This window comes from Candoia aspera, chromosome 2 (genome assembly GCF_035149785.1).
Source record: "Candoia aspera isolate rCanAsp1 chromosome 2, rCanAsp1.hap2, whole genome shotgun sequence".
NCBI classification, from domain to species: Eukaryota; Metazoa; Chordata; class Lepidosauria; order Squamata; family Boidae; genus Candoia; species Candoia aspera.
In genome coordinates this window covers 68,168,224-68,184,721 of record NC_086154.1, presented here as the reverse complement: position 1 = coordinate 68,184,721, position 16,498 = coordinate 68,168,224, and the positions used below count along the sequence as shown (strand labels likewise).

The 16,498-nt window shown below is 38.9% G+C and overlaps 1 protein-coding gene across 1 annotated transcript in view; it reads left to right on the top strand.

The window, feature by feature from the left end:
- Window positions 1-16,498, top strand: part of CYFIP2 (cytoplasmic FMR1 interacting protein 2) — a 74,935-nt gene that overhangs the window by 53,152 nt on the left and 5,285 nt on the right. Inside the window, exons 26-30 of the mRNA XM_063292137.1 lie at window positions 1,488-1,618; window positions 6,277-6,349; window positions 6,734-6,828; window positions 14,974-15,212; window positions 15,451-15,598. Coding sequence (XP_063148207.1) covers window positions 1,488-1,618; window positions 6,277-6,349; window positions 6,734-6,828; window positions 14,974-15,212; window positions 15,451-15,598 — 686 coding nt within the window. The remainder of the gene's footprint in view (window positions 1-1,487; window positions 1,619-6,276; window positions 6,350-6,733; window positions 6,829-14,973; window positions 15,213-15,450; window positions 15,599-16,498) is intronic.

Below are 16,498 nucleotides of genomic sequence, written 5' to 3'. Positions count from 1 at the left end.
AAATATTTTTCTTTTAATACAGCCTAATAATTGCCTTTGATTTTTTTGCAGCCACATCTCACTGTTTGCAATCAGCTGCTATTCCAAGATCTTTTCCTCAAGTACTATTATCAAGCTAAGAATCCTCATCCTGTACCTTTTCCTCCGATTTTTGTTTCCTAAGTTGAAGAGTTTTATACTTGTCTCTGTTAAATTTATTTCTGTTGCTTTCAGCCCATTTTTTAGCTTACCCAGATTGTTTTCAATTTTATTACCCATTAATAAAAATTTTGAAGAATTGAAGACCCAGGACTGAACCTTGTGGCACCTATTTAATACCTCTCTCCAATCTGATGGACAACCACTGTTGATTGTTTTTCAGTGTCATCAGGGTAATCACTAGTTGAAAGGTGTTTTTTTTTCCCCTTGTTCCCTTCTAGGCTCTTGGGTCAAGCAAGGACAAACTCTTGACTTAGAATTTATTAGGAATTCCCCCTTAAGCTCCCTTGCCAAACTCTAGTAGCAGACTTCTGTTAACTCTCTCTGTTGTCTTGCTCAGTGAACTGCATCATTGTCTAGCCCAGAGATATGGGAATAATTAAATAATTATTAAAATAATTAAATAATGCTATAGTGCAATACAGTACAGTATGCTGCAGTATGTGTAGGTATTGGGGCCATCTTTGAGGCACTGGAGAGGATTCCTGCATTGGCAAGCAGTCACCACTATGAGTCAAATCATTGGGGAGAAGAGCAGAATTTAGTTTGCCCAATGTAGAAAGCCAAGGCTGCTTGATAGAAAATAAGGACTGAATATTAGATTGCCATTCAGGATTACAGAGAGTTTCTAAGGCATCTGTCAGTGCCAAATTATTCGTCATTGTTTATGCCAGTCTTTCTTATCATACCTTGTGCTATCCTCAGCTTTGTTTGGCCTTTACATCATGTTTATATTATAGTAAGGATTTCCCTCTTAGTTCTCTGAAGAGGTACAGTTTCAGATGGCGATAAGGACTCAATATTTAGTTCATGTGACAATAATCTGAGAGAGTGAAGGACAGCATGTACTAGCTAAGGATTTGACATTTGCCCTGATGGACAAATACTGAAGCTTGAACACCCATTTTCAGCCAAAGAGAAGATGTCTGAGAATACTACAACTCTTTGTGAGCTTTGGTTTCTTTATGACGTTAAGGTTCGCATGATGGCTGTGCTAAGAACTAGTTAAAGAGCTCTGTCCCAAGAGTCGTATCACCAGGCATCTGAGAGTTGATTTTTGAGGAAAAACTGAAATAAAGAAAGCAACAGTGGAGAGATTGAGTAAATGCTGGCTGGGGAATTCTGGGAGTTGAAGTCCACACATTTTAAAGTTGCCAAGTTTGAAAAACACTGCTCTAGCTGTATCAAGAGGTGTGCAATGGATTGCAGTGTGGCCTAGGTGGGGCAAGGAAAGTCCCACCCTATAGCTATCTACTTCACTTTTTTATCTATATCTTGATGCTCCCTAGGAATCCTGGAGTTTTTCCATCACCAGCTGAAGGACATAATTGAATATGCAGAACTAAAGACTGATGTATTCCAAAGTCTGAGAGAAGTGGGTAATGCCATTCTTTTCTGCCTTCTCATAGAACAGGCCCTGGTGAGTTAAAATGAATTATTTGGAAAAATTGTTGAGTTTAAATCATTATATACAAAACAAAGGAACAAACAAATTTGCTATCTGTGTTCAACTAGATGTAAATTTAGTTGTGATCTATTTAGGCTGGTTATAGAATTTCTTATTTCATTCCCAGTCCTGCACAGCAACCTTCTCCAACCTGGATGCCCTCCAGATGTGGAGAACTCCCAGAATTCAGCAATGGCCATGCTGGCTGGGAAATTCAGTGAGCTGAAGCTCATACAGCCAGAAGGCACCCAGATTGAGAAGGACACTGCAGATTGCTTTTACTAGCCACAGTTCTCTTTAGTGGCTTGCCAAGAGCCTGGCAGGGTGCATAGAGAGACAAAGACAGAAGCAGAAGTGCTTGTCCACATTGATGCATTCTGAGTGCTTAAAGAGAGCTTCATTAAATCAGAAAGTAAAAACCTGGAAAACAAACAGAAAGTCAGGTGGGTTGTGATTCATTTCCAAATCCAAAGGATTTGTGTGTTTTGAACCGATAAGGTTTTGTTTATTTACTTGCTGGCTGGCTTTTCCATTTCTTATTGCAAAGAAGCGCAATTGCCTTCAGGCTCCATTGCAGATTGTGGTTAGCTGCATCTCTACAAACCACAATAGTATCAGCATAATAACACGTGCACCATGATATCATGATGTGTATGCTTTATTTTTTTTCAAATGTGGAATGACCTCTTGCCTGTCAATCCCACTTCAGGTGTGGCAGCAGTAATGGCTGCAGTGCATGTTGTTGGTTTTGCATAAAATTGCTCTTAAAATCTGCAGAAACAGAGCCTGACTCGTAAAGATAGCACTCAGTACTGTTTCCTGCATACCTGGGATAGCATCCAGCTCCAAATGAAAAGGCTGTGAAGCTTCTATCAGAGTATATCTTAATAATCAATCAAGGAATAGACAAACCAAAGCACTCCAGTTGCTGAATTACAATTCCTAGCATCCTTCATCATTTGCTATATATTTTAGGGATGCTCTGAATTGTAGGTCAGCAATGTCTAGAGTGCCACAAATTGCCTACCGCTGGACCAGTTGCCTACCCTCTTCTGATGTTTCCCATCTTCCATTAAGATGAAAAGCGTACTTGCCAATTTTAAAGGTATCATGACTTTCTTGAACACTGCCTATTCCCATTGTTGCAAGGCCAATCCTTCTAATTTGCATAGCATCAAAACTGTACTTGTAAGTTCACAACAGGTTCTCCCTTTTACTGGACATGTTGTTCTTTGAATTGCTTCACATAAGAATAGCACATCATTTATTGTGCCAATACTGTAGTGCCAATAATAATTTGCAGTAGAAAGATTGCCAAAGGTGGAATGGAGGTAAGCATTCTGAATCATATGCCAAGAACAAGTCCTTTGGGAAGAACAGAAGCTGTATTTATTGTATCCGCAACTGAATTACCTGATTTCCCTAGCAGTTTCCAGTTCTTAAATTAAGATTTTGATTCCACACTTAAAATAATTCCTTTGAGCCTTTTGATGATCGTAAAGATAAGCATACTGTGTACAGAATATGATTTATTGAATACATTGCATTATTTATAAACGTTTCTTCATTGAGACCCTGTCTCTTGCTTGTGACTCAGAGAACACTTTTGACATAAGTTTATTTTTCTTCTGTTGGCAGTTTTAGAACAGCACGTTTTATTCTAAATCAGAGGTCCAGAGCATTAAGATGTTAACTCACAATGGAATAGTCTTTGTCAAAGACTTTCTAAATTCATAATTTCCTGTACATGATAATGTAGCTAACTGTATATAGTTAGTTATATAGTAATTATATTCATTCTTTTCCAAGGGCAAAATAATCTATAAATGTACTGATGGGGTGGGACAGTATACCTCCCTATCTCCTTTTTTCTGTTTTTTGAATGCCTGAAGAGGACTAAGGTTTCGCATGGTGGTGGAAATCACTGCTGCATCCAGTAGCTAAAACCTCTCCTCTGTGTTGGACTTCCAAAGGATGAAATTGAACATCCTAGTTCTAATGTGGGCTTTTTTGTAAAATAGGAAACATTATATCTAATTATATAATGTATTACTTACTATAAGATATTGCAGTAAAAGTTAACAGCTACTTAAGACTCCCTGACAAAGATGTACATAAAGTTACATTCTGTAAACCACTGAGGCTTGGATAAGGGACCAGTGCTCGTGTTTTGGGCCATGTCAAGTGTGGCTGGAAATTGGAGAATTGATCACAACGTTCCAAATGTGCCTTCACGCAGGAATCTATCGATACCACCTCCTTTTGCAGTGTCTTGCCTCCTTGCATGCAGCTATCATGGCTTACTTTGTTGCTATACCGCCATGTAGAGTCATGCAGAATTTGCTGCAACCATTACTCAAGTCTCCGCCAACATTCCTGCTTCTGAGGTCTTGCCTCTTTGTGTGTCTGCAGTTTAGATCAACTCTGGATCTCTGTATGTGTTTTCAAGTTTCTTCTCATTTTGTGGTTCCTCTCTCAGCCTCTTCCAGCTCAGTCCTAAGTATGGCTACTTGGAAATAAGTTTGACCTGAGATCAGTACAGCTTTATTCCCAGGAGAATATGCAAGTTACATCACAGAGTCTCTTTTTAGAGTGGTCCATACCAAGAAACATGCAGTGAATTAAAATTCACAGGAAATATCCCAGAAAAAGGTTCAAGCCTCTCTGAATTTTATGAAACTTAGGTTTGGACATAGATGGAGGGCTAAGGAAGCTGCATTATGCACTATATACTTAGAGCTACATAGAGCCTGAAGGCTAATCAAGATTTCCCATGCTTTTAAAAGTAAAAGCAGATCCTGGAGGTTTGGATCTGGCCTATGTCTGTATGAGCATGAGGTTGATCCTTCCTCCATGCCATCCTGTATTTTTCCCCATTTGGCATGTAGGTATCAGATAAGTGCTCTTCCCCAGGGGCGTAGTCCTGAACCAAATGTCACACAGCCCTCATGGTTGCTTTCAGGTGAAAAGCACAGCAACAACTACCTAAGAAGCCCAATGTAGAAGATCTTGAGTCAGATCAACTTTGTCCCCCAGTCTGGTTCTTCTTCTCCTTCCTGTAGACTATAGTTTGGACCTCTTACTTGCTACCAATCGATTCCAAATGAAGTTGATTAAAAAAAGAAGATACTCAGGAAGACAGCCTCTGTCAAATGATGCTAAGGAGCCATTTTATGGTGACATCATCAGAGTGGGCAGTGCCAGAATTCTCAGACCTGCTTTTTAATATTTTTTGGCATTTCCCTCAATAAAACAGATGTACTAAGCATTGATATATATGTTTTATTACTTACTTGTGAAACACTCCCCCCCTCCCATAGTTTGGAGATTTGCTGTTGAATTTTAGAAGCACACTGCTGGGGCTCAGGCTGGGGCTTCATGTGGCCCATAGGATGCTAACATCTTGATTGGAAGTTATAAAATTGTTTGCAAGACTATTCCAGGTGCAGTTGATTACTTGGCACCCAGGTGTTAGAATAGCCTTTCCAATCTCCAGACTCTAATAGTGCATCTGCCAGACTGATAATTGTCCCATTGTCATCATGGCCAAGGAAGGCTCTGTGAAAAAGTTATTTATAGCTATGGCCTTGCTACTTTCCATGCTGTTTTTCTGGTTTGCCAAATGTTGAGTCTTTGTTGATGCACCACTTATAATTAACATAGCCAGAGATGAGCAGATTTTCATCTTTTTCTCTTTAAAAGTCAGTTGAGATAATAACCCCACTATATTAATTTAATTTATAATACTTTCATATTACTTTTCAAGGTAAAGCCTTGTCAGAATGGGTTACAATATATTCTAAGCACATGTTCTCATAAACCTAGGCCCCAGCTTACTGCTTGAACTTACTGGCTTAAGTGCAACTAGTGTCTGTCACGTTTGTGTGCATAACACTGTAGGTTTTTGTAATGGGGATGCTCAGTACCAGATCCAGATGTTCAATCATAAGTAAGGTCACAGCCTGGTAGAAAAGATGGAAGAGGTCTTTCTGGTACATTCTGGAGTTTGTCCTGTTAGTGCAAGACATACCAAATGCTTTTCCACTGAAACTGGATGAAATTTCCAGGGTGTCTCTATAGCTCATATCTAAACAAATCACTTGGAGAATTCCTCTTAAGACTGATTTAAAAAACAAAACAAAAGCAAAGGCAGGGGAGGACAAGTCAATTAAGTATGTCTGTTAGTGGCCTGTATATAGATAAACGTGTAGAATAATGGTAACCATTCAAGATGCACCAGCACAGACCCTCAGAATCCTTGGCAGTACCTGACAATGTTGGATCACACAAAGGAGGAGCTTGGTTAATTATCAGCAGCCCTTATTATGATTTTATGGAGAGTACAACACCATTTAGCAGCAGGGTTCAATAAATCCTTCTGCTGAATCAGAAGAAGTAACAGACTAGAACCCCTACATTTTACAGAAAACAAGATTATCTTTATTATAAACTTATTTTTGACACAAGTTATTGTCTACCAGTTCTGTTGTCCTGGATATCGAGCTATAATTGAATATCCTTCTGAAAGCAAATACATCACTAAAGTAGCCCTTCCCAGGTCTGTTGACAACTAAACAGTCAGTTCCTTAGGGAGTTTTTAACACCTTTTATTTTTCTTCCTCCTGCCTCAGTCCCAGGAAGAAGTGTGTGATTTGCTGCATGCTGCTCCCTTCCAAAATATTTTGCCCAGGGTCTACATCAAAGGTAAGGAGTGAAGAGATGCACAGATATCAGTCATTATTCCCAAGCTATGTAGTACCTATGAAGTTGCAGATATTTCAGCTTTCAAGGAATCTTAAAGTTAGTCAGCTGTTCATTGCCATCAGTTGACCAGGGGCCCTACTGGCCAATCCACAAGAAAGGGCACCCTGTCAGCCAAAGCCCGACATTTGCTTTGAAAAACGAGATCCTCTTACAAGTGTATTTGGTGTCACCTTTGTAAATAGAGTCCCTTCTTCACAATGCATTTCCACGGTTTTATGTCATACTTGTCCCAGAGTTGGATAATGTTGGGAGATGGCTCTGAAATGCTAGATTTTTTTCTTTCTTTTTGCTTTCTCATTTCACTGTTTGCTGCTCGCTTAACAGAAGGAGAACGCTTGGAGGTACGCATGAAGCGTCTCGAAGCCAAATATGCCCCACTTCACCTGGTTCCCTTAATAGAGAGGCTGGGAACTCCTCAGGTAAGGATGACATTGAAACCCACATTGACTGGGTGGCCCAGCAGGTCCCACTAGCCCTGATCCCCCCAGACTGTCCTGGAGCCCAGGAAGCCTTCCAGTTTTCTTGCCTGGATTTCAATTCTGCATCCCAGAATATTGATAGAAACTTCACTTGTCACTGAGCAAAAACAGTGAAATTTGATGTGGTACTTACATTACTGTGTCCCTGATAATCACTCCCTCAGAGACAATCAGTTTGTCATTGTTGGCCTGAATCTGAATTATTTGATGTGTTTTTTCCATTCACAAGAACCTCAGGCAAGGCACTCACTTGTCCCCCTAGAGTTTCAAAATGGTCATGGAATCACACATGTATCCCTCACCCCTGGCTACAATATTGCTTCTCTTGCTTCTGTTGTGGGAAGGAATAAGACCAGGCTACCCATTACAGTATCTCTCTGGCAAGTTTTCCATATCTTCACTGGCACTCTGTTGTAATACACAGCTGCAGTTATCACATTAATTGTGGGAATCAAATTATGTGTTTGTTTGTTTGTTTGTTTATTTGCAAATATTTATACACTGCCCACTCATACTACTCTAGGCAGCTAACAATATTCACATGTTAAAATGTCCAGGGATAAAACCAATACAGGTAGTCCTCACTAATCGCAGTTGGGATTAGCAATTCCGTTGCTAAGTGACACAGTTGTAAAGTGAAATGTTATATCGCCATGCCAACTTACAATTTCTGTTCAGGCTGTGGTCGTGAAGCATGATGTCATGTGATTGTGACTTGCAACTTACTGCCAGCTTCCCGATTGACTTTGCTTGTCGGAAGCCTGCTGTGAAAGTCGCAAATGGCAATCATGTAACTGCAGGACACTGCAACCTTGTAAATGCATGCCGGTTGCAAAGCACCCAAGTCGCGATCACGTGACTGTGGGGACGCTGCAACGGTCACAGCTTCGGAGACCAGACTTAACTCTCTTTTTTCAGCAATACAATTTATAAATACCAAATATAAAATGCCAACCAAGCAAATAACAAAACAGTCTCAGGGGACTTCTTTATTTATTTGGAAATAAATCTTGACTTTCCAAGAACAACTCCACTTTCAGTAACAACCTCAAAGCAAAAGCTTCACATACTCAACAGAGCACGATAAGGTGCTTTATTACAGGTAGTAGAAAAGTCATCATGGAGAAAATCTATCTATGTCCTTGCTAGGAGTTGAAAATGACTTGATAGCACATAATCAATCAAAGAGAAGTCATATATAACCAGAAGATCTGCTTAGTGCACAACACAGGATTCATATGTATCTATCTCACCATTGGATTTAAATCCTAGATCTTTTCATCTGACCCTTTAAACCAATAGACTGTTGCCCATTCTTGTCCCAAGCTTCATTGCTGGAGATGCCCATTCCATGGTTCTGCCTTGCCCAAACCTGGTTGGTTCTGTCTTGTGAGCTTCAGCCTTTAGATGGGTGCACATAGCACTAAATTGAAGATGTGGTAGTATATAAACCCAAGGGAACTCTTCAGTTTGCATTCTGACCCCCTGCTCTCTCCTCCTCCCATTTTGCAGCCAAAGAGAGACTTAAGGGTTCACGTTTTACCAATTGTTGCTTTGTCATTACCAATGTGACTTTAAACATTCTAGAATGTTTAACTAGGTTGTTTAGCAGTGTGTTCACTAAAACTTTTAAGCCACTGTTGTTGGTCCATGTGTGCCCCAAAACATAAACACTGAATCCTGTCTGGGGTGAAATCCTCATCCCAGCTATCAGGAAGAGGAAAGGGGAAAGCAGCAGATGTGGTTCCATGCCAAGAAGCTTTGCATGCCACTTAGTGTACCTCCCACAAGAATCTGAATTCATCCCTGGCTCTCTAAGGATAATACATGTTTTGACATTTACATTACTTGTCTCTTTTTCAGACACACACATGCACAGCCATGCTACATTTTTGGATATATGCTTAAAATGGCCTGGCCAGGCCTGACTGGTTGCAATCCCAGAAGTGTTGGGTTTTCTTTTGCTTTTATACTCTGTGCCTTGGCTCACTTGCATGAGTTATTTGATCTTTCTGCTTGGCAGGGCCCTTTTTTGCTGCACCCCTGCTCTTTGCTTGTGATTTAATTCTTTTTAATAGAGGGCTTGGCCTTGAAGCAATCAGCTACACTAGTTTTCTTGCCTTTTAAGATTATGACTTTGAAAATTACTGACATGTTGACGCTTAATTAAAAAAACACAGAATTCCAGTATAGTAGAGGCTCTGTGTCGGTCTTATGACTCCCAGCATTCCAATGATTGTTCTGGATCATGAAATTTAAGTATAAATTCATTTCATGGGCTCAGTTTGAAACCCTCATCGAGGACAAAATGAGGCAATAGAAGGAGGTTTGTGATAAGTATTCATCTGTGTTTGCCTTCTCCAACCTAGCCCCTTCGAAATGTGTGAAGACAGCAACTAAAGTCACAGAATTCCCAGATACCATGCTGGGAGCTGCTGTCACTCCACAGCTGGAGGGTGCCAGGCTGGGAGGTGCTGTCTCTATGCTTGGGGGCTTCTTTGTGTGTCACGCTTTGCTCTTTGTCAGACGTCCATGTTCCCGAGTCTTAGCTGATCAATTGTCCTAGAGTAGCAGTCCAGATAAACTGGGTTACTTCCATTGCTCCGGTTGATTTCAGTGAGAGATTTGTAAGCCTATAGTAGCTGCAGTTGGCGGCACACAAGAACATTTAATTTAAAGTCTACCTAGATGTGACATGGGAAATCCAAAATTAGGTATTCTCCTAAAAAAAAAAAACCCTAAAAACCTGACTAGCAGTGGTGCTGAAAGGAGCTAGCATGTTCAGCCCTCTCTGTTGAACTTTTCTTTAAATCCTCATAACTAGTCTGAAGCTGCGTGAGCTGCTAACAAATTAACAGCAACAAACCCTACAGCAGATTCCAACTGTAAATCTTCCTCATCCCATTATCGACTTAGACTTTACGCTACATCTTAAGCAGATAGTTCATTCAGTCTTACTATACATCCTCTGGATGTGAAAACTGCCCCAATGATTTAACTTCAACTAAATCAGTTCAGATTGATTAGTGCTATAAAAACACAAATGTTCATGTGCATCTGAATGGTCCAAGCTGAATCCATTTGGATGTGTCTAAAACAATTATCCACACCGGATCAGCTATCCTCTTTGGAAAGTCAAGCCAAATTGTAGATTCGGCTGAATCATCTTCTGACCGAATTTTGGAATTTAATATTTGCTGACTTCCTAATAGACCTTGCTCATTTTTCAAATAAGCCAAGGTTACTAAAACTGTAGGCAGTCCAGGCAGTTGCCAGGAATCAAAAACTGATTTGAAGGTACATGTGCACTCACACACACACACACACACACACATCTACTCACTAGTCAATATCTGTAATAGGCTATCAGATACTCCCAAACCATTTATCACTATTGACTAGAAATGTTTCCAGTCTCAGTATATATAGTAAGATTATTTTGAGACACTGAAGAACCCAACACTAAAAACCAAGTAATAGTATGTTGTGCAATCTGTTGTTTTTATCTGTATATCGTTGCCAGACAACATGGACATACCAATGTAGTCACAGAAGTCAAGTTTGACTCAAGTGTGTCTTGACCTTAAGTGTTAGGTGATAGATATATTTGTAATATTTTCTCAAAGCGCTAAATCACTGTACATTTTTTCCTTTCAGGCCACTAGATGTCCTTCCATGAGGATCAGTTTACATATATACCTGTCACAGTAATTCTCACCACCAAATAAACAAACCTGGTTGGAAAGATTATGTAGAATTGATTTCCACATGAAGCTTTCACTTCACAAGTTATATATATTGTCAGCTGTCTCATGGCCAGTATGAAAGTGGTACTTTTATAGATGATAAGGATATAAACCAGCCCAGAGTGAGATGCACACTATTAGCACATGCTCACTTGTGCTTTCAGTGATCTCAGATGATCTTCACTTGCTCTTAGCACAGCAAAGCCTTGGGCCTTCTTGCTCTTAGATTGTTTCTTCTGAGTAACAGAGGTGGTAGTGGCTCTGAGAAAGCTACCCATAGTTATGTGGGATCTCACTGAGTCTGTCACTGCTTCTGTTTCTAGGTCAATATCTCCATTTGAGTTGTACCACATTGTGTCCTTTCTCTGAAGGGCAGATAGGCCATCCTTAATATTCAAGCATATACAGTACACAATTGAGAACCATGTGCATCTCAGCACTCTCTATGATTATTATGGGAAACACCAGAGGAGTACGGCATGAAACAATGTCATTCTAAGGGATATGTCATGTTAATGTCAAGAAAACAATAAAATGACTATTTTTCTTTACTTGTGTTGTTAATTTTAGGAAGGCTTCACAAATATGGAATATATAAATTCTCTAGACGATAATTTGATTTTTGTCCCTTTGCCTTTTCTCTGAAAGTTATTTTCTTTCCCCTTCAGAATGTCCTTGTAACTCTATACTTTAGATAACAATGGTAGAACTCCTAATCTCAGATTTGCACTTGAAACAAATTTGGACTTAGACTTTGCTAATCAACTCTTTGAAACTATCAAGAAACATTGTGTTGCTATTGATACTAGATGATGATAGTCTGCATTAAAGTTATTAGAGAAGACTTGTAGCAGAAAAGAAGAACCTAAAATACCTAAGTCAGTTAAAGCTATCTGCTTAAAATAAAATAATAAAATAAAATAAGCATTGCTTGTGTGTGTGTGTGTGTGTGTATGTGTGTGTGTGTGTGTGTGTGTGTATATATATATACATACATACATACATACACACACATACTTTATTTATCCAATTTGTCCCCGCCCATCTCCTCCCTTCGGGGGACTCTGGGCAGTTTACAGTAATCAATTAAAACAACAATCATAAAATCCACAATATAAAATTACAATAATAAATAATATAAGTAAGAGTAAAAAATAAAATAAAGTATATCACTTCACTTCACTTCAGAGTAGTCTTCCTATATAGGAAGACTACTTCCTATATTCCTACCTTTACTTCCTAAAAGTAAAACCCTGAAGTGAAGAGAGGAGCACTGTAATTTGTACAGGCTTTGTAACCCAACTGCAACTCATTCCCAGTCAAAAGTTTCTCCATTGACTTCACTGTTGTAGATAACTAAGCAAGCTTGTGCCTGCACAAAATTGTCTCCAATAATATATTAGAAATCCCCTGCTCATACGGGAATTCAGCATGGTTGATGGCTGAGACAGGCAAGCCTTAGAAATCGACCAAATAATAAATGAAAATACACAATGGATCCAAATCAGAGATACCTTCATCAGTGCCCTAAAGGAGATATGAAAAAAACATCGTATCTCTGTCATGCATGAATGGGGGAATTTAATGCCTAGTTTAACTCCACAATAGCTCTTTCTCCAGGGAATGTCAGCCTTCATTGGCTAGATGCCAAATGGGTGCTGGGGTTTTTTTGGTAGTACATTTAATATGTAAGTATATTCACTGGGTAGCACAAAGCAGATGTTGAAGAAAAACCAACAGCTGTGTAAAAAACTTTGAGAAACTCTTCTTAATTAAGCTTCTCATAAGGATAAGAATTTTATTCTTTTCTTTTGCCTTGAAATATTTTATTCCCCTTTAAGTCTTTTTCTCATCAAAGAGCTGTACGTTCATTTATGTGTACAATTTATATACTGCCCACTGTGAAGGCTCTAGATAGTTTATAAAACCCATAATGCAACAACATAAAACCAATCCCAGCATGAACAATCACCATACTCCATAAAAGGTAATATAACAACAACAACCTATCAAGAACAGGGCTCATCTCCACGATTAGCAGCCAAGTCTTAACAGAATAAGATACGCTGGTTGGCTGCAGATTGGGGGCCTCATAAACTTCAGGGGGACATAATTCACAAAGCTTCATGTGGAGCACTGAGAAGACCACCTCTGTGGCACTGTCCCCTTCACATAAGGCGGGGACCCTAAGCATCCCTCCTGAAGAGAAATGCATAGGCCAAGCACAATATATTCAGGAAAGATGATCCTGTATAGGTCCATGGGGGACTGAGCCTTGTAGGGTTTTATATGTAATCTCCAGCACTTGAATTGGACTTGGAAACCTGTTGGTAACCAATGCAATGGCAAAAAGATTGGTGTTGTACTGCTAATTGTGCTTATGTCTGTTAGCTACTAGGCATCTGTATTTTGGACCAACTGTGGTTTCTGAGTTGCCTTCAAAAGCAGACCCATATAGAGTAGTGTATATTTTAGTCGTTTAGACAAACTAGTCATTAGGTGTCTGATTATCCTAGGAAATCTTCCTATTTTTCCCAATTACCTCAGCTGGCATTTGGGAATAAAAGTAAGTTAATACAGCTTTAGAAAAAAATTAAATAAGTTATAGCCACTATTGTGCCAATATTCAAAGGAAGTTCTGCCTCCTTTTACTTTGAAGACATGATGTCTATATAAGTTAAGAAATCTCATATTTAGAAATGACCTCTTGCTTAAAATCTGATTTGAATAAATCAGTAAGGATGCAACTGTTATGTAATGAAAAGTATTTAAACTCCATTCTCAAACCTATATTTGACCACTGCTGTTAAAACCATCTGCAAGTACTTTCCACTGAGAAGAAATCAGTGTAAGATCTCAGTCTAAGAACCTTCAATATGTAAAAAAGTTGGAATTATTTTCAGTGATTCCTAATATGAGCTCTTCTGCATATATTGATTTACTCCTTGGGAAAGTGTGTCTAAAATCATAGTTTTCTGTGCCATCTTTTAGCTTTCACTGCCTGAAGGTATAAAAATGGTTGGTCCATTATTATTCATCTGCATACTAGATGTTCCACTTTAGATTCCCACTAGAAGTAATGGATAGAGCCTTTATAGGAGATTTTTGAATCTAAAGGGTAGACCATATTGGAGTAGCTCAACATGTACTGATGAAGGTGGTGTAGCACTTTTATGAAGCAAATGGGTAAAGTCCATCCAGCTGTGCTCTTGTGGTTGCAACTGCATCATCAAAGGATTGAAATGGCATAGCTGTGTGATGGCTGAAAAACCTTTAGTTGCTCACTGTGCTCATCCATTTCGTTCTGCCATCCTGCGTCCCATTTCTATGCTGCATATCTGTATTCTCATCATGTTGCTGTCTTTCAAATGAAAGTGTACACAATTCACAAGTGCGGTTCTCCAGGCAATAATAGGTATAACCCTCATTCATTTCTGCGTGCAAACAACTCACACCTTTTAGAGTTCCAAAAAGATTGAGTTACTGATATTGTAAGATGTTATTTTCTGACTATATTTTACCACTTGTTTTGAATTCTACAAAACTGGGTGGAAGAAGGAATATTTTTCTTTAAAATTTGACTTTTCAGATCAAAGGAGAGAAAAATAATTGTTTTTCTTATGTTGTCTCTAAAACACTTATTCTCTTGTCATCATAACTAAAAAACTGAAAGAGGCATTTTCTTTCTTGGATCTCCCTATTACCTGCCACATTTTAAGTTTCTCATGAATTTTGCATTACAGATTATCAAGATTAAGCTGAAACATGTAATCATGTATATAAGATCACCCTAAGCAACAAATGCTAAATACACATAGGTATGCAGATTAATAATTTATAATAAGAGGTACTGCTAACAACACTAACAAATGCACATATAAAGTACATGATCTTATGCAAATTACACTTCATAGAAGTTGAATATTCACTACGGTAAGAAAACATTGTTGCAAACCAGTATTTTACTGTCATGAGTTCAGTTTGCAGGAACAATACAGTGTGCCGAACATCTTGATTTTTTTTTAAAAAAAATCCTAACAGAGAAGCAAATTTTGGCTCTTTCCAAAATACCTTAAGATTCCAAGAATATCAGTGAAGTTATAAATACTTGGATAAAATACTCAAAGGTGTGTTAGAAAGCTACTTTCTTAAACTAAACAACAAAGCAGCTTAGTGTTCTCAGGCAAAACTTTACTAGATTTTAATTAAATTCAAGCAGGCTAAGACCTTTCTTAAATATCTTCACAGGTTCCAAATATTGGAGGGCTGGGTGGGGAGATCAGTCTGGAAATTCTGGGAGAAAGTGGTATCTTCTAAAAGGGCTTTTCTTCCTCATCAGCAAATAGCCATAGCTCGTGAAGGAGACTTGCTGACCAAGGAGAGGCTGTGCTGTGGGCTGTCCATGTTTGAGGTTATCCTGACCCGCATTCGGAGCTACCTTCAAGACCCTATCTGGCGTGGGCCTCCCCCAACCAATGGCGTCATGCATGTTGATGAATGTGTTGAATTTCATCGGCTCTGGAGCGCCATGCAGTTTGTATACTGCATTCCCGTTGGAACAAATGAATTCACTGCTGAGTGAGTAGGCCTGTGCGGAAGGCTATAACCAATCTGCAAATAGCTGAGATTTTATTACATGTAAATCAACATGGGTACTTTGCTAGGGACTGGACTCCATATCTTTGAGGCCAGTCCTGCACAAAGGCCATAATCCTGTCTTTCAGTTGTAGAAACTTCTCAGAACATGTTCTTCATAGAATCAAACAAGAAGAAATTATTTTCCAAATAATGTCTTCCCTATTCCTTTTCCTTCTAGACAGTGCTTTGGAGATGGCTTAAACTGGGCTGGCTGTTCAGTCATAGTTCTTCTGGGGCAACAGCGTCGTTTTGATCTTTTTGACTTCTGCTATCACCTGTTAAAAGTGCAAAGACAGGATGGGAAGGACGAAATCATAAAGAATGTGGTAAGCCTGAGAGTGAGCATGTGGACATAGGATGCCATCTTGCTAGATGTAGGATTTGTTCCACTAGCTGAGTTTACACTGAACATCAGTGGCTCCCCAAAACTTAAACATAATTTTTTACACGTCCTAGGTAGAAGCTTTAAAAAAAAATTATGTCAAACTTCAGCTCAGAACTTTTGCACTGCACTGAACCTGTTTTTCAGAGTTTCAGTGAGATGATTTTCCAGCCATGAAAATGCAAAGTTCTGAACCTTTGACATTCTTTGTGCAACACATCTGCTTTACCACTAAGCCATGGACTTTCTCCTGAAATTGTCTTTTTTTTTTATTCTAAAGAGGAAGACAATTAACTACCAGATTAGTACAACTTGTATTTTGGGAATTTTGCATTTTTCTATAGGAGAATTATATAAAGGAACAGCAGAACAGCAAATAGCCCTTCCCAACTGAACAGGTCATGTCTGATGCGGATGCTTTGTATACTGTACACATAAAATAAATACAGGGTCTGCTGGCCTTTATTAGCAAATGAAGTGCTATGAGGGATAAGCTAAAAAGAATTTACAGTATATACATTTGGCTGTTTGAGAGTGAGGCAATGAGAAACAGGAAAAGAAGGACTTGAGGAAGTCAATTACTTAACAAATATAGGGCCACTTCTCTTAAGAGCAATGTTGCTATAGGTTGAGCAGCTTTGCCTAAATATTTGATCCTATTAATTTAAGACAAATGTGTTATCTTCCAGCTCCTTTGTGGAGGCATGTAGAGAGATGTTATATTTATGATCCATAAGAAATAGGTCAAGTCATATCAGTGGGAGTCTGAAACATTTTTTCCATTTAGAGGTAGGAGAGAACTATTCTACATATTTATTTATCCTGTGGCCTTCTTGGTTCTTTT